Genomic DNA, 27,998 nt, shown 5'->3' with positions numbered 1-27,998 from the left:
CAGTGTTCCCTTTGGAGAGCAAACCAGTCTCTCCAGGTATTGTCCATTGTGGAAAGCAAAAGTCCTCCTTTCCTGGGAAATAGTTTATCAGTCCAAGCCAAAAACAAACAAACAAAATACCTGGAGGAATTAGCCAAAACAAAACAGCAAAGATATCAAATCACAAGAGAAATATTAAAATTGATTCAATTTATGCAAAAACAGGTTCTCTCAACCTCGACCCCAAATTGTTTCAACAGCATAGCAAAAGTTTGCAACCCAAATCTACTTTTAAACCACATTACCTATTTTTGCCTAAAATCACAGGGCAGAATAACTAAACAGCAATTTTAGCTGGCTTTTGTTGGAATACTCCGTAAAGGATCAGAGCGAACTCTTGACATCCAGCCCTTGTAGGCTTCAAGAAAAAGGTGGTCTCATCACACTCCACCTGGGCTTCCTGTTCTAGAGGGTACCAGGGCTTTTTCTTTTTCCGGGTTGCCCAGTCCTGCCCATGGAGGCAGCTTCCCCACCTCCCTTGGCAGTCTCTGGAGCCTACAAATAAAGCAACAGGTTCGCCTCTTCTTGGTCCAGCTCTCTTTCAACTTCCTGGAAGATTCCACTCAAAGCCACACAGTGAAACTCATGTCCAGTTGTTTTAATTTAGGCAGACAAAATCCTTATGGAAGTTATGCAGAAATATACTCTGAGATAAGTAGTAAGAAAATTACTACCACTATTTTCATGCTGTGTTGGTATTAAGGGGAGAGAAAATGTGACCACAAGTTAGCTTTCTTTGCTGGAGGAAAACAAAACAACATTGCTGCAGATCCTGGTCACTCAAAACAAGAAACCTTTGTGGATTCAGAACACAAGGGGGAAAAAAAAATTACCAGTATTATGTCAAAGAAAAAGGTAAAAATCAGGTGTATTTCTAGGTCTATTCAGTTCTTTGTAGGAAATTTTTACTCTCAACAGTTCTAGCAATAGGAATCTGTTAAGGCCTTTACTCCCTATTTTGTCCAGAAACAATTTCTGTACTATACAATATTGCAGGGCAACAATCACCATTGACAATTTACATACATGTCAGGTATTGAGAGATTGTATACACGTTTTAGAAAACCAATTGTGAACTTTTCTGAACATGTCAGAGTGTTACCTGTTTTCCCAAGTGACAATGCTTCCCTTCTAGTTTTACTCTACTACGTAAGCCAAATAGGATAAATTCATCTAATGCCTTTCCCAGGAGGAAAGGGGGAAATCTTGTGGAGTGTCTCAGGAGCTCTACTGAGGTTCCACAAAATTTCCTTCTATCAACCAAATGACAGACTACCAAATTTTTACTTGAATTTAGATTTCTGGAAAGCTTTGCCATAAATATCAGAAAACAGCAGAAACAACAACATTCAATCTCTATGAAGGCACTGGCTTAGTTCAGTATTACCATGTTGACAATCAAAGCATAACCTTCAATTTTTTTTTCCTTTTTCTTTCTCCCCCCCTCCCCCTTTCTGGCTTGACTTTATTTTTTTTCCTTTTTATTTCCTTTTTGTCCAATTTTTTTTCAATTTTTTACATCATTGTTCATTTTTAAACATTTGGTTCCCCCACCACCCCCTCAGGTGTAATTCCCATAGAGTTTCCTTCACCAGTGCACCAGTGCACCATCACCTCAGTCCCCTGTGCTTCTCCCTCCCTCTCTCCATCTGATCCCCCTCCCTCCTCTTCCCCTACAGTGTGTCTCTGATTTATAATTGTTTTTGCTTTGTTGTGTTTTGTACTGTTATATTTTTTTACACTGATGATGTATCTTTAAAAAATAAAATAAAGTAAAAATTATATATACAGTTGCAATTTAATTACAAAGCAAAACCTCATTTTTTTTTTAAGCATGGAGGTTATGAGTTTGTGGATATAATTAAATACACTTGTAAGATAGATTGTGGTTTATTATATATTGTCTACAATTTATTTGAAGATTAATGCATACTTAAAACATTCTGGGGACTGGAGGTTACTTTGGCTTTTTGTTCATAGATTTTACAGTGTTTTTGATCATTGGCAAGTGAATCCCAAAATCTGTTATGTGATTATGTTAAGCAAAGATATAGATAATGCACTAGGCAACTATTGTGCATGGATGATTAACTTTGTTAACAAATAAGTCTGACCCTCAGTCCAACATCTCCATCTTAATACTGAAAACAACTTACTACTTATTCAGTGGTCCTTCTCAAAATGGGAAAAGGTGTTTCTAGGTGAAAAATATTTTTTTTAATGTGTGTTCATAATGAGAATAAGCAAAAAGTCAAGATTTTAGTCATGGCTTTTTAAATATTGAATTGGCCAACAACATTGACATCTGTGCCTAATAGTATAGTACTATTTCTGTATTTCTTGAGATGTTGTCTGTTCTATATCTAGTGTGCACTGGTAATGTTAACTTCCCTTCCTTTTCCAGGACTACTCTAGGTAGTCTTTATTTTTTTTGCATATTTTTCAAATAACTTTGGTTTTTAGACTTTATTACTTCCGAACTATGCAACTGAAACTATGCAAACAAAAACTTTACTCCAGAAGCTTGTTTTATGCCTCTGCCCTGATGATATTCACAATTTGAGGACTTGGATTCTTAATGATCTCTTTGAGCATTATCCCAACATATAAGAATGTGATCTTTTAACATTACAACAAAAAAGCTATAGAGTGGTCCCAGAAATTTCATGATTAGATGCTTTTTAATGCACTTATGTGCATACACACGTGATCTATTGCGGTCTAGCTGATAAACTATGCACAAGCCTAACCAAGCATCCAAAGATGATTGTTTTCTGAAATGAATATTTTAATGTCAATAAATATTCTGCATTTTAATTTTAGAAAATTTTAGCAAATTCCTCAGTACCCTATATTTATATACAGTTAATGCAGTTAACCACATTTATGTATTTCAGTTGTAAAGAACTTTCATGTTTCCATTTATTCCTCCCACTGAAAGCCATCCAAGTAAATGAGACTGTCTCTTAAATAGTTTGATGGCTGTGCAGATTTAAGTTCAAGATCATAGTCTAGTCTCCTTTACATCCTGTATGCTTTCCCTATCTGTCCAGGATACTCTGTATTCATTTTCTGCTTTGATATTGACTTATTTTTGTCACAAAAAATACTTCTTTTATTGAGTTAGTATTTCCTCTGAAAGTCCTACTGTGAGTTTCATATGCAACTAGCACATTTGTGTAAACTAGCACACTGTATATATCCCCTTGTTTTTCCTTTATAACACCTGAGATTGTATATCTTTATTTACTATTTATCTCCATCCACTAGAGGGAGAGATCAATGAGAACTGGTATTTTTCTCTGTTCATTTTTAATAGCCCTTTTACCTAGAGCAATTCCTAAATATAAGGCAACCTTTAGCAGTCACTTAAGTTTTGTTAGAATGTTAGTAAGCAAATTAAATAATACAAATTAAAATTTTCTAGTTATTTCTTTGTCATATTTTAGAAGTTTTGTCACTGATTGGTATTTTTATTAATCTAATGTTTATGTCATGAGTTAGTGAGTGCTCTTTCTAAGTAATAAGCAGAAAAGAATACAAGAAGTAATCATGATTGAAAAGTGTGAACTTTTATAATTATTCATAGAACATTTAGTAAAATGCTAGTATTATTTGACTATGAAATTAACTTTTAAGAGATTAGAACTCTGTTTAAAATTTCATATTCTAATCTGTAATACAGTATAACAGCAGTTTTTATTTTCTATGCATATTTGAACCTTAATCATTTATCAGTAAAAGGCTTTGCGTTACATTTTATATATGGTTGGACTATATGAAATTGTTCGCCATTTTTTAACCTATGAAAACATGTACACTTATATTGAAATAAATCAGTAACTTCATGTTATTTTTTTAACCCTGAAATAATTTACACAATGAAGAAAAGACTAAAATTCGTATCTTTGTAAATTTGTAATGCTTTGCTTTATTGTTATTTCCAGGCTGTTTAGCAGACATGACCCACAAGCAGAAGAAGCATTAGCAAAGAGGAGGGGAAGGAACAGTCCCAATGGGAACCTTATTAGGATGCTGGTTCTTTTCTTTCTTGAAAGTGAGGTAAATTTTTAATACAACCTTTGTTTTGGATTAGATTATATATTAAGTAAAATTGTTATCTCTTGTACTTAATTGATATTAATTGATTAATCAAGTGAAAACAAGTGTGTTTTTTAGAGTTGCCTCCATTGATTACCTGGTTATGAAATCAGGACTCTACCTTTTATTTTATTTTATTTACCCTTTTTTTTTTGTAGGAATATATATGCCGTGTAGATCAACACTGAATATAGTCATGCAACTTTTAAATTTATCTAGTATTGTAGTTCTGCGTGCTTTTTTTTTTTTTTACTGTTGCTTTCCCCCTTTTTTGCCTGCATAGAGCCTTGAAATTATTTAAATAGTTTTTCAAATTTGTCAAGCTGTTAAAACCATTAGTGCTATCTTGTTTGAAAATTATTAAAAAGAAAAATAAGAATTTAAGTGTTTTAATGAATAGTTGTGCAAGCTCATAGCTGTATTTTCATGTGGTATAGTCAGCAGTCACTTAAACAATTTTGTAATTAACATTCATAATACATTATAATAATCTGTTTGCCTAAGTGAACTTTGATTTTGACCATGAAAATGCTCCTTGATATTAAAATTGTATTTTCTGCTTCTGGTATACTATTGCAGGAATGGTAAAAGAGCCCTTGAATGAGTAAACTTAGTTGACTTGGAAGTGAGTGCAAACATTTGTTATAAGAAAATGAAGAAAATCAAGAAATCAAAGACTTTTCAGTTGTTTTTTTGTTTTTTTGGGAAAAAGTATTTTTGTTTGTGTTGGAATGTCCAGGAAAGAGGGAGAACTTAAAAAAAATCTTTGACTTGCTTGAATTTGAAAGTGCCAAAGAAACTATATAGGATCAGGAACAGAGAGACAAAACAATCAGGTATCCTATGTGAAAATTAAAATCAGAGGCAAATAACTGAGTCAGTAGAATGAGTTGAGTTAGGACAAAGCAGGGCAAAAAAGTGGTAGAGGGGTTTCCAATATTTTTTAAGTGAATTGAGAATGAATAAAAAAGGAATAAAGTCAGAAACAAAGCCAGCTGGAGGGCTGCATTTGAGTAAAGAATGTATTTAAAAAGAGTGTTTCAAGTGTGCATACAAATTATGTGGGAATCCTTCTCAAATGCCAGTTTTGATTCACTTGCTCTGGTTTGAGGCCTGAGATGCTGCATTTCTAATAAGCTCCTAGGTGATGGTTAAGCTCTGGTCCAGGGCACAACACTTTGCATAGTAAGGTTTTAAAATGTTACTTTCTTAACCAAGCAAATGTGGAGCAGAATACATTATACTTGGGAATGTTTAAGATGAAACAGTACTTACTAAATCATACTTGTGGTAGACCATTTCAGGTAATACTCCTAGCCCCTTAAATTTAAATTTAATAGTATTGAAGTTAGTATGTAACAATCATATCCCATGTAGAAGTTTCATTTTAATATTAAAATAGTTTCAAAAAGTATTAGGGATAAAACAGGGCAATACTTTTTAAACTATTTACTCCAAAGTTTAGGGAATATGATGATCTAAACTAATTGAACTTGATTATTAATTAAATGAAAATGTCTTAGATATTTGAAAGCTCACATGAACCTTTTACTCATTTACAACTGTTATTTAAAGCAGTAATTTGTAATTCGTTCTATTTTCAGATGGTTATTACTTTATTCCTATGTTTGCTGGGTTCTCATCTGTAGCATTCCTGTCAGCTGCAAAAGCAACTAGAAGTCCTATTTAAGGGTTTCTGGCTGATTCATTCATCATATATAGTAGTCTTTCTAGTTTCCTGTGTTTCATAAGAAACATTTGTTAAGTTCTCTCTTATCCTCATATACATGTATTTACCCAGAGCCAAATACTTATTAAAGCTATTTTCTTATGGTGGGTTTATGATTGTGTCCTGCTTTGAATTCCTCTCTGTTCTGCTCTAACAAATGATAATTAATAGTATTTTAATAATAAACTGAATTGAAAGAGACTTTGGAAATCAAAATAGAATGAATCTTGTTTATCAGTAAGTTACCAGACACTTAACTAGGATTAACTAAGTTGATTATGATCTTTCTTTCTTTGTCATATTGGCATGTTAAATTAACATTTTAATATACACAATGGAATATTACTCAGCAATCAAAAAAGATAAACACATGCAGTTTGCAGCAACATGGATGGAGCTGGAAGGGATCATGCTCAGCGAAATAAGCCAGAAAGAAAAAGAAAAATACCAGATGGTCTCACTCATAGCAGGAATCTAGAAAACCTAAATAAAGGGACCAGGAAAAGGGATAACTATAAGAAAGAAAAAATCAAAATCAACAAACAACTATGAACCAGAGACACACTATGTGGGGAGAGGGAGGAGAGATTGGGGTCAAAATAAGGGGGTTGCAATTGTAAGGGGGATATAAAAATAAAATTTAAAAATGAAAAATTAATTAACATTTTAATTATATATCTATAATTAACATTTTACTTATCGAAGTCTAAAATTTTGAAATGAGAGAGGTTTACATTCTCAATAGTGTGGTCTCCAAATTATAGGTGAAATAATGGAGGTTAAGAAGTCATTTTGTAAACTGTCAATAATCGAAAATTTTCTTTTCAAGTGACATTTTTTCAGCCATCACAACCTTTATAGCAGTCATTGGTTTCAAGTAACAACATATTTTGTATATTTTAGAGGATACATAGTACCTCAATGTGATGAGTTCGTATTTCTCTTATCAGTATTGTGATCATAGAATTTATTTTTTTTTTTTGATCATAGAATTTAATGTACAAACTGATGCTTTACAGAGGAACAAGATGCTATTAATAGTTATTCCACAGCAATCAGCATAACCCAGAACATTTCTGGATAATCTAGAAGTGTAGTTATTCTTCTTCTAGGCATATGAAATGATGAGGCTATTATGACAGTCATTTAAGACAGGAAATTAACAGACATTATTAGTGCAACCTAGAAGTCTCTGCAAAATGCTCATTCCTGCTACTTTTTTTCCTTGTTTTTATATGGTCTTCAAGATTTGATAGTGACTGACTATTTCAGCAGAAACTAAAACCCATTATAGGAGTAATTAGAAATTTTAGTCTTAATAACTAGGGATGATTATTTGTATTGTAAATGATTTTTTCCTAAGAGGAATCACTGTAAGTTTCCATTATACAGTGAACTCCTTTAAAATATTTAACTATTTAACAGAGTTTAATAGACAGAAAAAAAAAGACCTTGAGATAAAATATTATGAGTAGCTATGAAGCCAATTAAAGATGAATCAAAATGCACCTAAAAAATCATATTGATAATTAAAGTCACCAAGAAAATAAGATTAGTTTGCCTTAACTCTTAATAAGATTAGTTTGCCTTAACTCTTATATGCATAAACTTAGAAGAAACCGTATAAAATAAATTATACATAAAAACAGGATAAAAGTGACCTAGATATAAATATAATTTTATAATTTATAAATCAACCTTAATATAATTTTAATTATCATTTTTCTTTCTAGTGACTCTTTTTCCATTAATGAATTGCCTTTTTGTTCACCTAATTCCTGAAAAACACCAACAGTGCTTGCAGATACCTGGTTTTCATACTGTTTTTATAATGGTATGATGCAAAAATTTTTTTGATTCATTTTTGTTTTATTTTGAGGAATTTAGATTCTTTTAAATTTTATAACCATTGAGAATGCCTCAGGACATTCCTTCTTACAACTATCTTTCACTACAATAGAAGGTCTTTGGTATAAAGTATCTGAAAGGTGATTGCAATCTGTTACTCTTACTGGCTATGATAGTGGTTTTTTGTTGTTGTTTTTTTTTTTTTCTCATGGACTTAACTGGTATTCTTATACAGTTTTGACACTAGCAACTTATGTAGCCATCACAGATGCCACAAACAAAAAGGTTGTATTATAAACTTTATATCAAATCAATTTCTGATTGACCATGTCATAGTAATTATTGTTGCTAATATTGGTCAGTTAGGAACTCTTAACCATAAAGTGGACCGACACATCAAGTTCTTCTGGCATATATCAAAACAACTGTCTATTGTTGTTAACAGGATACATTCTACTAAGTTACCCATTAGTCAGAAAGATGAGAAAATGATCAATTAGACAAGTTAACACCTACATGAGAATATTAGCTAGCACACACATATATTCTGGGACAACAGTGATTAAAGGCCCAAGCCAAATTTTAATGCATCTTGCTTCAGTGCATAGAAAAATCATTATCTAAAGTGCCATTGCTCCTGGAATTACACGAAAAGCCTTGAATTGTGCCAGCAACTGATCCAGCTACTAAATATGCCAAGATGAGACACATAACTGTGTTTGTTTACTGTGGGAATATGAGTTTCAAATAAAATTGCTAGACTAAAAATGGGAAGGGGGTGAGGAATGCATTGAGTCAAATGGAGATTGATAGTAGAAAAGAGGAAAGATGGAATAATTTAAATTCTGACCTAATCAAAAATAGCAGAGATGATATAAAGTAAGGCTGGTACCAGAGTTTCAAATGGGATTCTGAGAAAGGTAATTAATGTCCTTTAAAAGAAAAAAGTTATAAGGAGACAAATTAGTAATAGTGAAAAGTGACCTAGATCCAATGTATAATCAGTAATTCTGTTAACTAGTTTACTCAGTTACTTTATCTATATATGATGTCTTTGGACTAGGAAATCTTTAACCTTACTACTGTTTTGTTTTGTTTTTTAAAAGAAGATTGATTGTATACATTGCTTTCCCCATTGTTGACAGTAGAATACAAATATTGTTTTCTCAGCAGCTCTTAGAAAAAGTGTGATTGGGCCATTCTAATTATGAAAAAAAAAAAAAGGTTTGACTCCAAATACATTAGTTGTTTCTTCATTAAATATCCTTCAGTCACAGTTGATTTGTTATTTTTAGTTACATGAACATGCAGCCTACTTGGTGGACAGTTTGTGGGAAAGTTCTCAAGAACTGTTGAAAGACTGGGAATGTATGACAGAGTTGCTATTAGAAGAACCTGTTCAAGGAGAGGAAGGTATAGTATTTTGATAAGTTGATTTCCATATTATTTTTGGTTTCCATTAATAATACTGTTCTGTATAGTTCACTTCTTAAAAATGAATATATGGAAGCATGCTGTGTATCATTTTGCTAAGAGTACAGTTTGTTTCCTGCAATTAATAAAGATTTCTCAACAATTTATAACATCTTTCTAGATTGACTGCTGACATCTCACCCAAGTTTTTTAAAATCCTATGTGTTTTATAATATTCAAAAAGTTTTCTTTATGCTGATTTCAATCATAAAGATCTTAAAGTAAAAAACAAATACTTAATGTAAAAAAAATGCAGAAATGTTTTGATATATGTGAACTTAATAAAGGTTTTAACACAAAAGGATTTAATCAGACTGCATCATCCCCTCTTTTGTTTTATTATCTTAAATATAACATCAGGAAATCAAAAATAAAGTCATTTACATAGTCATTCAAGAAATAGGGAGAAGTAATTGCTATATTATTTCAGAGTGTGTATCTTATTACATGTTGTATAATAACATGAGTTGCTGTTTAATTTCTTTCATATAATAGTTCTAGAAGCAGATAATACCTTGATATTATTTAGTGGCTAGTGCTCTAAAACTGGACTTCAGAAGCAAAAGAAATAAATTCCTGTTTTTAACTGTCTTGTTATAACTGTACTTATCTTTTATCCTTAACCTCCCTTTTTAACATAGAGATTACTTTTCTTGTATACCTTATATTGTTGTTGTGATGTGATAGCATACTATAGGTTCTATCTCCCTCTTCTGTGTGGTTCAGTTTTCTAGCATATAAGAGCAGAACCAACCATGTCCTAAAGCAGACTACCCAAACAGGTCACCAAGAGGATGACCATGTTCTTTCCAAACAGGGATATTAGTTGATAATTATCTACTTATGCTTTGACAAAACTCAGTGAGATAAATAGCAGGTATGTGTTATACCCACATACATTCCAAAACCCTGGCCCACTATGCCTCTTATAAAGTTAAAATATTTCGAAATAACTAACATTAAATTAAGGTATTTTTTACTTTAATCATCAAATACTGAATGTTAGTGAAAACACAAACAGGCCTTCTGTTACATGTAAATTGAAGTTACATGTAAATAAAAAAAAAAAATATTTGCCTCATAATCTAATTTTTAATCTTTAACACAAATCTTCCCCAAATTTTTCCCAGACCATCTTTCTTCATGAAGCTTATTGTAGTATATTTAGTGCCACTTCTTTTTATTTACTATATTTAGGGGTATGTGTGTATCGGGGGGGGGTGTGTGTAAAACCTTGGTAAGAAGACTACTCTAAGATCCTCTGCTCACTAGGTCACAGTCACAACTGTACTCCCAGATTCTTTCCCTTTTGAAATCATAGTAATATCAACTTTTTTTATATTCTTATTTTTCCATGTTCCTGCTAAACTAATATTTTCTCTAATAAAATCAGTTACTCTTCTAATCATTACTCTCTCATTAACACTTGGGTATTTAGTAGTACATTCCATACATTTTCCTTCCCTTGCTTGTGGCTATAGCATCAGCAAATTATCCAAGTGAATTAGAGCATCTATTTATGATTCCAAGCCTTTTTTTGTTTTTATCACCCATTTCCTGGAAGGTTATTTCCAAGGAGAACAGGGGGTGTTAATTAAGGGAAGAAGAGCCAAAGTTTCTATGCTTTGGTATTAATTTTTGTTCTCACTTAAATGACATGTGTTAGTCAGTAAATAGTTTTTACTGAGTTGTCAGGCATCAGAGTATTGCATATGGTTATGTTTTGTTAAAATAAACTATGTGCTATTAGGTATTTCATTGTGATTTAAATTTAGTTTGTGTTTAACTTCTAGTCTAGCAGTTGGTTTGGTTTGGTCAGGTTTGCTTTTAGCCAGAAAAGTGAGCTATAAAATGATGGAACAAAAATCTTTAACCGAACCACAGTCTTAGGGTATGACTGATCTGGGTAAACAAGGCTAGGGAAAATTAGGCTTAATGTGCGGAGCCATAATCTCTATCAGGCCATAACTTTTTATGCATTTGTCCATATGCATGCTATGCTACATGTAAGCTCTGGCATGGAACAGCATCCAAGTCAATTTTTTTGCGCTAGTGTTTTGCTATATTTCATCATAACAAAGTGCCACTAGTAAAAATTTTTTAAGAATAATTATGAATTATGTTTTAGTAGCCTCCCCTGGTGGCGCAGCGCTTGAGCGCTGGGCTGCAAGGCTGCCCGCAGCCTCTGCAGCGCCGGTTCATTCCCCAGCCACCGGCGAGGGTCCTACAAAAAAAAATAAATGAATAAAAATAAAAAATGAATTATGTTTTAGGCATTTGGAGTGAAATAGATCTTACAGTGGATTTAAGTCTAGTAGTTAGCAGTTGGAGATATAGGACTAGAATTTGGGGGTGCACATTATTGTGAGACTACCATTAGTGAAGGAAATTCCATGGCGACTACACCTGGGTGGAGGGGAAGCAAATACTGTTTAAAAATAAACAATGATTCTGTTCCCCGCTCTGTCTCTGGTGAATCCTCTCACCCCCCCCCACACCTCTGCCCTGTACCCCAGTTCTTATATGCATACATAAATAAACCTTTTAAAAAATGAACAATGATGTAAAAAATAAATTTAAAAAATTAAAATAAAACTGCCTTGCAGTGTTTTTAAGGAAGAGTATATCTTTAATTTGGGGGGGGGTGTATTCTCATTGAAATCAAATTACTGAATTAAATTTTAGTATGTGGGGTTACTAAAATTTAGGCAAAGATAAGACATAACCAGATTATATAACTAAGTCATTTAACTTCTCTGAATCTCAGCTTCTTCATCTATTGAAAAAGGACTTTGATTCGATAAATCTGTGCTCATTGCTGAAATTCTATGCTGTAGTTGATGGGTGAAATAAATGTGGATAAATGAAATTCTTCAAAGCATGGAATCATTAATTGATTTATACTTTTAAATATTGACCACCTTCCATGTGCTTTTATAGTAAACATTGAGGATGTAGTCTTAAACAAGATCAGCTCATTCCCATTATGGAACTTAGGGAAGATGGACCAAAAACAAGTAAACAGAATAATTTCAAGAGCTAGTAAGTGTCTGGTGGATGAAAATAATAAAGGATTCCTCTTTAGTTTGAATCCTAAGGAAGAACTCTTAAGGTCAGCACCTGTGAGCCAAGAATCTAAAGAATGAGAGGCCTAGCCAAGGAAAGTGTCAAAAGAATCCTCTAAGTAGAGGAAATAACAGTCACAGAATATTGGAAACAAGAATGATAATGTGATGTTCCTGGAGCTGCAATAGCTATAACATAGTAAGCCACTGACACAAAATGTGATAGAGGCAGAGACAAGATGATGTGGAATGTTTTAGTCCATAAGATTTATTTATTTAGTTCATTCTAAGTGCAGTAGTGGGAGCCATTCAAGAAATTTGAACAGGGGAGTGACATGGTCTGATTAATATTTTAATAAAACAGCCTTTTATCAGTATGGTTTGGAATAGACAGAAGACCAGTTAGGTAGCTATTTCAGTGATTTATGAACAATAAAAAAATATAGATGAAGACAATGAGTTTGGTGTATAAAGAAGAAAAGAGTTCATGTCTGAGTTTTATAAATTGTGCATAGGGGGCAAAAACAAGAAAAAAGAGAGAACAAGAGAGAGAGTGTTTTAGAAGCTTAATAAGGGATCATTAAACCCTGTAGAAGCCTCATAGAGGTGTTCAAGAAAGCGGTGACTAATAATAGAATATAGTGCAGAGAAGAAAAAGAACTATGCACAAACATCATTACATTTGGTGGTGATTTAGGTTGTTGGTAATTTTTAAGCATTTATTTTCAGGAGATAGTAAGGAAAGAAACCAAAGGTTAAGGTGATAAGAATAAAATCGTAGTGAGGAAAAGGAGATAATGCAAAGAGGTTTCTGAAGAACATAGAAAGTTGTATAGTTATCTGATAATTCATATGGTTAACAGCTACCCATTTGTTTAAACTACTGCAGCTATTTGACTCTTGTTTTTATTTTTTTTTTTTTTTTAAGATTTTATTTGTACAAGAACTAGGGTATAGGCCAGGGTTGTGGGAGGGTGACAGGAATCATCAGAGACAGAGCAGGGAGCAGAACAGGCAGTCGACCAAAATACACTGCTGAGGGGAGCAGCGGGTGAGACAGGAGAGGTCTGCCACACCATTTGGATATCTCCCTGGCCAGCCGGGAATCAAACCCATGCTGCAGAGGCTGCAGACAGCCTCACAGTGCTGCGCTGAACCCACTGCGCCACCGGGGAGGCCCTAACTCTTGTTTTTAAATTAAAGTGTTGCTTGGTTTAGCTGCCGTATCCAAAAATGGGATTTAATTAAGTTTCAGCTGTTTTAAGTTCATCTTCCTAACTAGGTGATATTAAATTGTAAAGTAAATAACAAAACAGATATCATTGGACACTGTTTAAGGTTGGGTTATTGGAATATTTCAATGCTTGATAAAAGTTGTTCTTTCTCCTTACTTTCCATGGAACTAGATTTTCTCCCTAAACAAAAGGAAATGTATATTCATTCACAGATAACGTCACTCCTTTATCCCCAGCCGACTCTGAAAGTTGAAATTCTAGAATCAAAAATATTTTTTTATATATTTAACATTATTTATATTATTAGGTATTGAATCAGGAAGTCTAAATAGTAAAGCTGACGTTGTTTCATGTGGTTTTCCTAAACTAAACTGAAGTTCATGTGTTTTTCCAAAGACAACATGTTAAAACAAAACGATAATTATCATGTATATACTTCTGTACAGGATAATTTTGGTATAGAATAAAAGGCAAGGTATTATATTTGTTTGCCTTTTCATTGCTGGTGCCCCAATTTATTTTTAAATAATCAATATAAACGTTTAAATCTTAATTTTTTTAATTTTTGTTTTATACCTGGTCAGTAACCTTTACAAATGTTGATCTTGAACATATGTAAGTGTATAAAGGAAGAGACAGGGAAGTAGAACTAAATTATTCCAGTTAGTCTCAAAGTCTATCTTTAAAAATTTATAGGAATGGGAATTCAAGAACCAAAGTATATAGAACCTGTGAGAAGAAAACTAATGTTTTGTTAAATGACTGGGGGGAAAAAAGAGCTAAATCGTCTTCCTGACTGAAAAGAGAATAAAAATGTCAGTTCTTTTCAGTACAGTACATAATTTTTTTCAAATACCAATCTGAATTCTAGTGGTTTGAGAGAATTCTGGGAGGTGAGGTGAGGAAAAGAACTAAACAATGATTTTTAAAATTTATAGAAGTATTTAACTGACAGCCTAGGGGTAAGTCTCAGTGCTATCACTACTATGGCCCGAATTCAGTCTGCAGCCAGGGAGCTAACCTACATGGGTGCAGCAGACCTCTCCAGTCTCGCCCACTGTTCCCCTTAGCAGTGTGTTCAGTAGATCTGCCTATTTTGCTCCCCACTCTGTTTCTTGTGAATCCTCTCACACACACACCCCTGCACCACTCACCTATACCCCAATTCTTCTGAACAAAAAAATAAATAAAATTTATATAGCTTTTTAAAGCTTATGTAAAATGAGTAGTAGAGAAAGTCCTGACTTAGCATTTTCCATAGAGTCTTGGAAACTGTGACTTTAAGCGAAATAAATATCAGGAAACCAGGTCTTTGAATAACATTGCTTCCTTCTAAGTCAGGGAGGACTTTTTTTTTCCCTCAACATTACAATGAAATGTTATTCAAGAACATACTGTGGGGCCTCCCCTGTCGCGCAGCAGGTTGAGTACTGCGCTGTGAAGCTGTCCATGGCATCTGCAGTGCAGGTTTGCTTCCCGGCTGGCCAGGGAGATACCCGCATGGTGTGGCAGACCTTTCCTGCCTCGCCTACTGCTCCCCTCAGCAGTGTCTTCGGCCTGTCTGCCTGTTCTACTCCCCCCTCCCTCTGGTGCATTGTCTCACCCTCCCACACCTCTGACCTATACCCCAGTTCTTGTATAAATAAATAAATATTAAAAAAAAAAACCTACTGTTTAATAGTACTTAAAAGCACAGACCCTCAGATCAAACTACCTGAATTCATATCCTGGCTCTATTAACTAGCTGAATGCTTTGAAAAGTTATTTAATCTCTCTGTGACTCATTTTCCCCATCTATAAATGTGAAGACATTAGTTCCTATCTCTTGGGATTGTCCTGAGTATAAAACAAGTTAATACATAAAAATAAATCACTTTTTTACAGTGCTTAATAAATTGCTATTAATTTATAAAAATTGGAAACACTATAAAAAGGATTAGAAAGGGAAAATTGTTCAAATATTCTAGTTAAAGTTATATATGTATTACAGTTACATGTGATTATATTGTAAATGCCTATAATCAAAACAGTGTCACTTTACAATAGGAATAGATTAGTGAAGCTAAAGTATTCAGACATAAATCAAAATATATATGAGAACCTAAAACATAAGTGACTTTTAGATTCAACAAGGAAAGCTGATTTGTCTCTTAATGGTGAAGGCATAATTGGATTTTCATCTGCTGCCCCGTACTTCTACTATTGTGAGAAAAAAATTATGGGCAGATTAAAGAAGTAAAAAGGAAGAAGAAAGAGGAAAGGGAAAACGTCAAGTTGGAAGAAGAAAATATATTTCTGTAATGTCAAGAACAAGGACATCTTTGAAAGCAACACAAGAAACCCAGAAGCCTATTGTCAGCTGGGGGGATAGGGAGATGAGGGAAGAAACACAGAAGCCATAAAACAAATTGGAACAGATAGAACTTTGTAAAAATTAACAATATATGCCTGATAAATAACAAGGTGAATAGAGTCTTAAAAAAAAAGACAAACTGGAAGAAAACATTTGTATCATTCAGAATACAAAGTTGCTGAAAGTTCATAAGTAGAGAGGAAAAGTGAATAACAGCATCAACAAAAAAATAAGCAGAGAATAATCATAGAAAATATAAAAAATTCTAAACCAGTATATAAGAAAATATATTCCATTTTGCTAATTGGTAGATAGGAAGGAACAAAATATAATGACATAACCATTTTCAGTCATTGGGTTGGCAAAAATGAAAGGGACCTCTAGTGTTGGCAGGGATGTAAGGACCTAAACACACTTGTCATTGCAATTGGAGCTATGAATTACAATAAATAAGCTTGTGATTTGTCAGTATCAACATTTTAACCTCTGACCCATTACTCTCACCCTTTGAAATTTACAGAAATAGAAGTATTAGTGACATAAATATATATTATTAATATTTATTGCTGCGTTATTTATAGTGACAAGAATTTGAAAACAATTTCACCTAACTTTAGTAGGAAAAGTGTGACTAAATTATATATCACAAATTATAATTTGTAATTAAGGTAATTGTTATTCAGAATCTATTGTTAACAAGAATAACTAACTTTTTTCAAATAAAGCAGAAATAGATAGCTATCCTCTTAAATGAGTTAAATGATATATAAGAAAGTCAGTAAAGGGGCCTCCCCGGTGGCACAGCGGTTGAGCGCTGGGTTGCGAAGCTGCCCGCGGCCTCTGCGGCGCCGGTTCGATCCCCGGCTGCTCCCCGGCCACCAGAGGAGGGTCCCACATGGCGCGCAGACCCCTCCTGCCGCCTGCTGCTCCCCTCAGCAGTGTACTTCGGTCCTTCTGCCTGCTCTCCTCCCCGCTCTGGCTCTGGTGAATTCTCTCACCCTCCCGCGCTTCTGACTGTACCCAGTGCATGTAAAAACAAACAAACAAATAAATAAATAAATAAAACATGCCTCTATTTAAAAAAAAAAAAAAGAAAGTCAGTAAAATGTTATTGTATGCTAATTCAGAAGCACAATATTAGAAACCAGATATTAGAAGAAACCAGTCTATCCTATTTTTCTTTACTTTCCATCTCTATTGTTTGACTTAATTACAAACACATTATTAAAATGGAAAAAAATAGCTTAACTTCAATTTTTAAAATAATCAGTAATTGAATACATTTACAGTTTTTTTATAATTGTGTTCATTTTTAATGCATGGTTGTTGTAACGCTCTCTGCTCATTAATGTGTTTTATTTCACCTTAGCAATGTCTGACCGTCAAGAGAGTGCTCTTATAGAGCTAATGGTTTGTACAATTCGTCAGGCTGCTGAGGCACATCCTCCAGTGGGAAGAGGCACTGGCAAAAGAGTAAGTTATATTACTGAGAAATCAACAGAAAGGCTTTAGTATAATCTGTTAACCATCTTAAATATTTGAAAATTTTACTGATACATGTATCCTAAAAGCATGGCATTTTTGTAAGTGGAACCTGCTATGGTGCTTCATCTTTTTACTGTTGTGTCTACTATATACTCAGGGTTCAAAAATACTCTTTTTTTCCCATGCTCATATAGCACCTGTACTGGCATCTATTCTAGTACTTCAAGAATTTTCACATTCGTATCTCTTGAAAGTACAGGAAGGCTCTAAAGGCAAGCTGCCTAGTTCCATTTAACAACTGTGTAATCTGTGGATAATTGTTTATTTTTGTTGTGCCATAATTTTCTTGTCTGTAATATGGGGCTAGTATTGCAAATGCATCTTGGTATTAAAGATGAAATGAGATAATCACAGATGTAAAATCTGGCTTTGTTGGTATGAAGAGATAGGCAGTTTTTCTCTGCAGGAAAAAAAAAAAAGTTAAAAGTATAAAGCTGGAAAATTTGTCCCAAAAAAAAAAAAGCCCTATCAGCCCTCTAGAAAATCACAAAGGTAACAGATTGAGAAGCATTTTTCCTTAAAAACATTGCTAAAACTTCATGTAAAAACTGCAGGAATATTTGGCCGCCTTGTGTGGAATTCCAGTACACACATAATCACAAGATTGATTGGTGAGGTCTGTAGTCTTCCATAGTGGTAAACCAGCAGCTTTTCTGTCAAAGAGTAGACTCAACATGGGACAGGTGTCAGAAGTCAACAACTTTGTCAACTAGAGAGAGCAAATGGTAGAAACAAACAAGTTAAAATATCACAGCTGTGATATTTGGTGGTTATGATCCCTGCTAGTGAGAAAAAAGTGAGACCAGCTAAGATTCTAACTAGAAAATCCTCGAAATGAGAAAAGTGTAAAAGAACTAGACATCCTCCTCCCTCTTAATTTCTTATAAAAGAAAAAAAACTTTAAAAAATTTTAAGGCCCCCTCTCCCCCCACCGTGGTGCAGTGGTTGAGTGCAGGGTTGCAAAGCTACCCACAGCCTCTCCAGCACTGGTTCAATCCCCGGCCAGCCACTGAGCAAGGGTCCCACATGGCACGCAGACCTCTCCTGCAGCCCGATGCTCCCCTTAGCAGTGTACTTCGTCACTCTGCCTGTTCTCTCCGCTCTGGCTCTGGTGAATTCTCTCACCCTCCTGCGCTTCTGACTCTACCAGTGCTTGTATAAATAAGTAAATAAATAAATAAATCTACATCTAAAAAAACCCAAAAAACTTTAGGGCCTCCCTGATGGCGCAAGGGGTTAAGCACAGCATTGTGAAGCTGTCCGCAGTCTCTGCAGCACAAGTTCGATCCCTGGCGAGCAGGGAGATACCCACATGGCACAGCAGACCTCTCCTGCCTCGCCCACAGCTCCCCTCAGCAGTGTATTTCAGTCAGTATGCTTGTTTTGTTTCCCACTCTGACTCTGGTGAATCCTCTCACCACCACCCCCCACACCCCTTGCTTGTACCCAGTTTTTGTATGCATGATCTTTAAAAAAAAAAGATAAAAGGTTCAAACTTCATACAGTGTTCTGCAACTTACACTTTCTTCTAAAAATATATCCTGGATATCATCCTAGTATAATTTGAAGATCTTCATTTTCTTTGACTACATAGTTTACATTATGTGGATATTGTGAGAGTCTTATGAGAGTCTTGGATTATTGCCAGTCTTTTGCTGTTTGAAATCATGTGAATAAATTTGTGTCATTGCATATTTGTACCAGATGTGTTGGTGGGATAGATTTATAAAAGTGGAATCATTAGGGCCTCCCGGTAGCGCAGTGGTTGAGCGCTGGGTTGCAAAGCTACCTGCAGCCTCCGCAGCACCGGTTCGATCCCCAGCTGCTCCCCGGGCACCGGAGGAGGGTCCCACATGGCGCGCAGACCACTCTTGCCGCCCGCTGCTCCCCTCAGCAGTGTACTTAGGTCCTTCTGCCTGCTCTGCTCCCCGCTCTGGCTCTGGTGAATTCTCTCACCCTCCCGCGATTCTGACTGTACCCAGTGCTTGTATAAATAATAAATATATCTTTAAAAAAAAAGTGGAATCATTAGGACAAAGGAAAAATACGTACACAATTTTGTTAGATATTGGCAAATTCCCCCATTCATAGGTATTAATGACATTTTTGACATTTTATCAGAGGTATTCCAAGGGTTAAATGAAATAAAAGAGAGAGTGTCCAACATATTGATCATTTAATCAAAGATAGCTATTTCCCTAAAATCAATATTTTTAGGCCTTTCTCAAATTAATTTCAAGTCTTAATATCCTTAGTACATTCCTAAGCTTATAGTCCATTTTATATTTAGTCCCTTTGTTGCTTTTTGTGTTATCTAAACACAATGCTTTGTAAATTTTTCCAAAGTGATATATATGTCTATGAGATTTGTCACTTACTCTCAAACATTGGAGCTCACATTTATAAAGTTAAGATATATAATGGAATGTTTCTGTTCTATAAAACCATTCAATATTATGAAGGTACATTCCTCTAAGATAATAACAAAATGCATAATACTTTGGAGAAATGGTTAAGTAAGCTTGAACTTTAATAGTTCATTTTTGGAACCTATGGTTTAACTAGTTGAATATAGGCTAAGGCAATGAGCATTATCAGTTTGAATTTATCCCATGACCACAGGCCAGCACCCTGTCTTGATTATTGCCTTAACAGATTTATAATCTTAGTCAGAAGGAGAATCAAATATAAAGCAGTCCAGAGAAATTGTTAGTAATGCTTTAAAAAGTATGCAACAATTCATTAACTACTGATTTTTTTTAAGTAACTTTCTGGAGTATTTATAGAAGTATGTGCTAAACATAGAAGAGATCAGTGTTAACAATGAGATTAAAACTCTAGAAAAACATCTCCATTGATTCCTTATTTTTATATTCATAACTCGTATAGAAATGTTTTTATTTACTCTACACCAATAGTAATTTATCTAAAGTTTAGTGATTCTGAAGTAGCTATTTAAGGATATAGTATATTTTAACTAAAAGTTTGTATAGAACTGGATGTATTTAGGGCCTCCCCTGGTGGTGCAGCCGTTGAACATGGGGCTGAGAGGCTGCCCGCAGCCTCTGCAGCGCTGGTTGGATCCCCGGCCACCGGCGGGGGTCCCACATGGCACCACAGACCTCTCCTGCCACCCACTGCTCCCCTCAGCAGTGTATTTTGTCAGTCTGCCTGTTCTGTTCCCCGCTCTGGCTCTGGTGAATTCTCTCACCCTCTGTGCTTCTGACTGTACCCAGTGCGTGTGTGTGTGTGTGTGTGTGTGTGTGTGTGTGTGTGTGTAAATAAATAAATAAATAAATCTTTTTTAGAAAATAAAAAAAAAACTGGATATTTTTACTTTAGTAGTTTGTTAATAAGCTCCCCTTAAAATTCAGTTACCTTATCGGCTAACTTATAATTTTGTGTAATGGTTTAGAATTACAAATTTTACAAGACAGTCTTGTTCTTTGTCCATTTAAATTTGTTTCTAGGTGCTAACTGCCAAAGAAAGGAAAACTCAAATTGATGATAGAAACAAATTGACTGAACATTTTATCATCACACTTCCTATGTTGCTATCAAAGGTACAATTTCATTTACATTTTTTGTGATAATGCCACTGAAATTGCTTATTGCATTGCAGTATTAGTTACCTCTCTTTGTCTTTGCTTCTCCTTCTAGTATTCTGCAGATGCAGAGAAAGTAGCAAACTTGCTACAAATCCCACAATATTTTGATCTAGAAATTTATAGCACAGGTAGAATGGAAAAGGTAAGACACTCATAATGTTCTGTTTTCATGTAATTATATAAGCTTTTTTTTTAATTTAACAATTGAGTTACTGAATTATTAATCTATTTTTTCCCCTTCAGCATCTGGATGCTTTATTAAAACAAATTAAGTTTGTTGTGGAGAAACATGTAGAATCAGATGTTTTAGAAGCCTGCAGTAAAACCTATAGCATCTTATGCAGTGAAGAATATACCATCCAGAACAGAGTTGACATAGCTCGAAGTCAGCTGATTGATGAGTTTGTAGATCGATTCAATCATTCTGTGGAAGACCTACTACAAGAGGTTTGTTGTGAAGTTAATGTGTGCATATACTTTTGCATGATTATTCAAGGTAGCTACATTTGTAAATCATTTCCATTTTAAAATAAAAACTATTCCAATTCTTCACCCCTTTCAAGTTAGTGTTATCATTGTTGCTCACCTTGTAAAGAATGACCTTTGTTATATTTTTTTAAGTCAGTTTCATAATAGCTAAGTTTTTCTCTTTTAAGAAAAATCTTTTTAATGTCTAGATTTTCTTACCATTTTCTATAAATGGGATCTGATTTGCATTTTTATATTACTGAATTATGATGTGCTAATTAATGTAACTTAAAAATTAAGTGTGCTTATTATAAGGGATGCCTGCTTACCAGGAGTGTTCCCAAAATAACAGCAAGTATATCCAGCTGTTATTTTTGTAAGTATTTCTGTGATTCCTACCTTTTATACTCTCCCTGCAACCTATATATGGCTGTCTGGAACCCCCACAGCTTTCTATGTTCTGAAGACCAGAGTGTTAGAATTTTCTTTTTAATCCATGTACCTGACTTTTTTCCCTACATAAACTTCAGTTTTAATGTATTTAAACTTCTAATTTTTTCAAGCATTTTTTATTTTTCATTGTGATTTCAAAGCTAAAGAATTGACAATCAGTAAAATTCTTTGAAATAACCATTAAAATCTTTAAAGTATATAACATTCATTCAACAGTTTTAAGGGATTTAATATTACTGAATTACTATGTTGTGCAGTGAATGTGACATAACTTTGTATACTTTAGGAAGCATTACTTCGAAAACTATACACAGTCACATTTATATGACATTGTTTAAAATGTAAAAAATGGTTGTCCTTGGGTGTTGGGATTATGGACATGAAGGGTGGGGGTTTTTTATTTACCTACAGTGAATATTTACTATTTATATTTTTTTAACGGAGTTTTTCTTTAGGCTGTCTGTGTTAATACATTTTGAGAATGAGAAAGTTATAATAATGACTTGATGTCTACCTTTTTATCAATAGGGAGAAGAAGCTGATGATGATGACATTTATAATGTTCTTTCTACGTTAAAGCGGTTAACCTCTTTTCACAAGTATGTTTTTTTATTTAATGTAGATTAAGTGAATAACATGTTAACCAACATAAAACAGATTGTAATGTTTAACATCCATACATCAATAGGAAATTTAGAGAAGTGTTGAGATGGTGTGGTGTTTAGTATTTTACTTAAATTTTTGAACATAAATTAAGGGTTTTTATTATAAATTGATACTTAAGGATTAAGGTTGATAATTCAGTTTCAGGAACATACACAATAAAAGTTTAAGTTCATCCGTTATATCAAGTTAGATGAACTTATTCTATAACCTAGAATTTTATAGAAATCTTACTGAATAAAAAATGAGATGGGGAAAGCCATGGAGTTATTTGTATGAGCTCTTTTTCCTGAATTGTTCTTGTTTGTAATTTTCTTACTTACTATGTAGACCACCCAGTTGAATTTGAATAAGGGAAAAAAAGGCTCAGATCAGTGAAACAAGTGTCATTTTCAGTGTAATTCTCATGTTCTTTATAATTAGGCATGCTTTTCCATAAAAAAGAAAATAAAGAACTTTGTTGTCAAAAGAACATCTAAGTATACCCCTTACTTTAATGAACTTTTCAGATATCATAAACAAATATATTTGTTTGGAATTACATGGAGAAACAAACTGACCTTAAAATAAAGTTTTGATATTTGAAAATAAAATTCAGTGACCTGCATCAAAACAATTTCAAAAAGCACTGTGATTTGAAAATAAAAGTTGATTGCCAGTGATCTAGTTTTCAGTAGTAAACTCATGAGAATTTAAAATACCAGCCGTGAAATTAATTGCAAATAATAAATAAATGTCAGTATTTTCTCATTCAGAAGTCCTCAGCCCATGTAAATAACTAAAGTTTTTGAGGTTTACCATTTTTCTGTTTTCCTGATTTTGTCTATCTCCATCTTGTGAATACAGAGTAGACATGTATTTACACTTTGAAATTGTGAATGGATTTGTTTAAATATATTTTAAAATGTAGTGGGGGGGGGAGTTGACTTACTAGGATATTTTATAATGGATTTAATTTGAAAATGAATCAGTAGAACAATTACACCACTTATGGAATATGAGCTTGGGTTAACCATGTGGCAGTAGCCTTCACTTGAACACTATTGCTCATCTCTTAATGATTTCTGGATTCTTTTAATGATTGCATACTCTGTCATGCTTCCTTTCCTTTATATCTTTTACTTTGCCCCTTCCCTTTCTCCCTCCTTCCTTATTTCTAAATTGGAGCACTTAAAACATTTCCTCTATGTTTCTTTTTTCAAGTTTTCAAGAAAATTAAGTTATTTTTCCACACACTGAAACTGAACACAAATTTAAGTTAAATGTACTTTAATGATTTTATTTAAGAAGTTAAATAATTTTTTTAATAAGTTAAATAAAATTAATGTATTTTTGGACTTTTTTTTAGTGCTCATGATCTCACAAAATGGGATCTGTTTGGTAATTGCTATAGATTATTGAAGACTGGAATTGAACATGGAGCTATGCCAGAACAGGTAGGTTTTGTTGATATACCTTCTATGTCATTTTTGAAAGCTACACTTTTCTGAGATCACGTAAGATTATCAAAAACCTTTCATAGAATGTAGTTGATAATATTTTAATGCAGTTGACTCCTTTGAGAATTACTGTCATGGTGATTAGATTGTGGTTTTTTTTTTTTTTTTGGTGGGAACCTCGCCAGCAGCCTGGGAATGAACCGGCGCTGCAGAGGCTGCGGGCAGCCTCACAACCCAGCGCTCAACCGCTGTGCCACCCGGGGAGGCCCCATCGTGATTAGATTTTATTGAGAGGTGTATTTTGTCTTCAGATTGGAACAGAAAATAATAGAGTAGTATGACTATAATCTATCTAAAATTTTTAATATAAGGTAAACATTATTACTCCTTTAGGGAAATACCATTAGTTATAATAGTAGCAATTTCAAAATTTGATTGGTGGAATGTAATGAAAATTTCTGATCATGGCTGTATTCCAGGCACTGTTCTAGCTATAATAATAATAAACTTTAGGTATGACTTAATTTTTGCAGAACCATAATTAAATAAGCTTGAGGGCCTTTAGCAGATCTTAGAATTCTGCACTCACCTGTAAATTGGAGTGAACTGGGCAAGAATTCAACCAACTTTCTCTAGCCTAGAAGAGCACTTAGTATAGTTCCTTAATATTCAACTTCATTCTATAAACTGCAATCATCTGTTGTTAAGAAATGAAAAGTTATTTTGTACACATCAGGCACTCATGTAGACTAAAATAACAACCCTGTCGTCATGCATAGTTGGGTATTCAAGGATAATCTCACTAATATTCATATTACCATTTGGTAATATGAAATGCTTATAGGATAATTCATTACACTAAAGCAGTAAGAATTTCAGCAATACAAAAATTATAATTTCATATTAAAAGTTAATCATAGAAAAGTGCTTTATATTTGCTTATGATTAATTCTTCTAAGATGCCTGACAGTGTGTTTTTGATCCCCACTTGATGTAACTTCCTCTCTTAATAACAAATGTCACTGATTATGTTAGGTGGTCTTAGTATAGTTTGTGAAAAGAGGCTAAATATTGACCCTGTTGTTTTTCTTCATTGATGTTGACTCTCAGCTTCCATCCTTCCTTCATTCTAATCTTTTCAATAACCTAGGTAAAATTCACTGATATCTTTGAGGTATGCTTCAAAGTTGAAAGGGAGTGATAGAACTAAAATATTTCCCTTCTTGGTTTCCTCGTTTTCCTCTAACACATCTCATCTGAGGGTTTTAAGTGTCTGAATTTACTTTTTTAATTCACTACACCATATTTTCTTATAATGGACTTGTATTTTTTACGTTATTTTTTTGTTATTTTTTTTCAGACACAGTCTTTTGGTTTCTGTTTTTTTCTCTGCATGTGTGTTATTTACCCTATTTTAATTTCTTTGAATAAGGGAACATATTTATGTGACATTTACTGTGACTTCATTACATTCTTGGGCTCATATTCTTAAATTTCAATCATGTTTGTGAAGTTTGAATGCATCACTATTAGGTTGTAATGTCATTTTAGCAAATTAAAAATTATTTAGCAGCTCTTTGAAACATCTCTTTATATACCCAGTATTAGAATTCCAAAAACCAAATCAAGCAATTCCCTTTGGATCATGCCAACTCACTTTTTTAAATTTCAACTCTGTATTTCAGTTAGAATCATGAGAGAAAAATTATTTTATAATAAGGATATCAAAGAACTGCCAAATTGCTCACTGTTGTTAACCCTCAGTTATGTTTAGCATTTTTGAAATGATCTTAAAATTTGCTAGCTATTTTGGGGAACTGAATTATCCATATCCTTGACTATCTGTTTTCTGTAGTAACTGATTCAACTCAGTTCTTCAGTATTAAATGAATTTTTCCCCCCTTCCCCCCACCCTTTCAGTGATCCATCTTTCCTCATGCTGGTACTGTTTTACTATTTTAACTTTCAAATATAAAGCCCTATTTGGCTTTTATTATGTTGAGATATGTCCTTTTTATCCCAAATTGGGTTTTTACCCCCCCACACAGATGTCTAACTTTTAATTAAATGCTTTCTTGGCATCTATTGATATAATCATATGGTGCTTATCTTTCTTTTTGTTGATGTAGTGAATTAAGTTGACTGACTTGCATATTGAATCACCCTGTATCCCTGGAATAAATCCCACTCGATCATAGTGTATAATCCTTTTGAATTATTGTTGGATTGGGTTTGCTAAGATTTTATTGAGATTTTAGCATCTTTATTCATTAGAGATATTGGCCTGTAGTTATCTTTTTTTGTGTTGTCTTTGGTTTTGGTATTAGTGTGATATTGGCCTCATAATATGTATTTGGAAGTATTCCTTCTTAGTTTTTTGAAAGAGTTTGAACAGGATAGGTATTAGTTCATCTTTGAACATTTGGTAGAACTTGTTAATGAAACCATCTGGTCCTGGGCGTTTGTTTTTTGAATGAGTTTTGATTACCTTTGCAATTTCCTTACATGCAACTGGTTTGTTCTGGTTTTCTATTTCTTCCTTATTCATCCTTGGGTGATTGTATAATTCAAAGAATTTTTCACCTCATCTACATCATTGAACTTGTTTGTGTATAAATGTGTATAAATGCTGTGTTGTAATACCTCCTCTTTCATTTTTGACCCTATTTATTTGAGTTTTCTACCTTTTTCTATGTGATCCTATCTAAAGGTTTGTTTATTTTTTCAAAGAACCAGCTTTTGTTTTCACTGATCTTTAGACCATCTTTTTTACTTCTATTTCATTTATTTCTGCTTTAATTTTTATTACTTCTTTCCTTCTACTGTCTTTGGGTTTTTTTGTTCTTTTTCTGGCTCCTTAAGATGAAAGATTAGGTTGTTTCTTTGGGTTCTTTCTTGATGCAGGCCTTGTTGCTATATACTTCCCTCAGTACTGCTTTTGCTGTGTCCCATACATTCTGGAAGGTTGTGTCCTCATCACTTGTCCAAGGTACTTTTTTTTGCTTTTATTTCCTCATTATCCCAGTGGTCTTTCAGTAGTGTGTTGTGCAGTCTCCACATATTGGAGGAGTTTCTTGCTTTCTTTATGTGCTTGATTTCTAGTTTGATGATACCTTTATGGTCAGATAAAATACTTGGTATGATTTCAGTGTTCTTGTGCTTGTTGTTATTTGTCTTGTGACTCAGTGTGTGGTGGATCCTGGAGACTTCCATGTGCACTAGAGGAGAAAGTGTATTATTTTTCTTTGGGAGGGAAGTGCAGGGCCCTTTAAAAGTATCTGTTAGGTCCATATGATCTCAATCTTTGTTTAGGGCAATTGTGTCCTTGTTTATTTTCTGTCTCATTGATCTGTCCATTGGTGAGATTGGGGCATTGAGATCTACCACATATGTATTTTTTTCCAATGTCTGTTTTCAGATTCGATAGTAATTAATGTATTTTGGTGAGTATACATTGATGAATGTTAAATCTTTCTGATGTATTGTCCTCTTTATCACTATATAATGTCAACCCCTGTCTCTTACTGCCTTTTTTAGCTGTACCTCATTTTTATGGACTTATGGCTGTCCCTGCCTTCCTTTGGGTGCCATTTGTTGTAGAATTGTTTCCAACTCTTTACTTTCACTTTATGTTTATCTTTGGAACTTAGGTTTGTTTCCTGGAGACAGCAGAAGGTTGAATTCTGTTTCCTAATCTAACAAGGTACTGTTTGTCTTTATTGGTGAGTTCAGTCTATTTATGTTTAGTGATTATTGATATACTGAATTCTGTTTAGTGCCATTAGTTCATAGTTTTGTGGTTCTATTTAATTCTTTGTTCAGTTCTTTATATCGATTCCTCTCTTTGCTTTTAAACCTAAATCTCCTTTTGATATTTCTTGGAGGGTGGTTAATGGTTGCAAATTCCCAAGATTTTGTTTGTTTGAAAAGGTCCTTATTTCTCCCTCATATAAGAAAGAGAGTTTTCCAGGATATTCTT

The 27,998-nt window shown here is 33.8% G+C and overlaps 1 protein-coding gene across 1 annotated transcript in view; it reads left to right on the top strand.

Moving 5' to 3' along the window:
* Nucleotides 1–27,998, top strand: part of STAG1 (STAG1 cohesin complex component) — a gene marked incomplete at both ends in the record, with an annotated part of 263,904 nt that overhangs the window by 178,368 nt on the left and 57,538 nt on the right. Inside the window, 8 exons of the mRNA XM_084232404.1 lie at nt 3,987–4,101; nt 9,013–9,130; nt 17,213–17,316; nt 20,859–20,951; nt 21,049–21,138; nt 21,240–21,443; nt 22,446–22,516; nt 23,929–24,016. Of these exons, the coding sequence (XP_084088530.1) occupies nt 3,987–4,101; nt 9,013–9,130; nt 17,213–17,316; nt 20,859–20,951; nt 21,049–21,138; nt 21,240–21,443; nt 22,446–22,516; nt 23,929–24,016 (883 nt within the window). The remainder of the gene's footprint in view (nt 1–3,986; nt 4,102–9,012; nt 9,131–17,212; nt 17,317–20,858; nt 20,952–21,048; nt 21,139–21,239; nt 21,444–22,445; nt 22,517–23,928; nt 24,017–27,998) is intronic.

This window comes from Talpa europaea (assembly GCF_964194135.1).
Source record: "Talpa europaea genome assembly, chromosome: 4".
NCBI lineage: Eukaryota > Metazoa > Chordata > Mammalia > Eulipotyphla > Talpidae > Talpa > Talpa europaea.
Note: the sequence above shows the minus strand (reverse complement) of the source record. Positions and strands in the feature narration are given on the sequence as shown.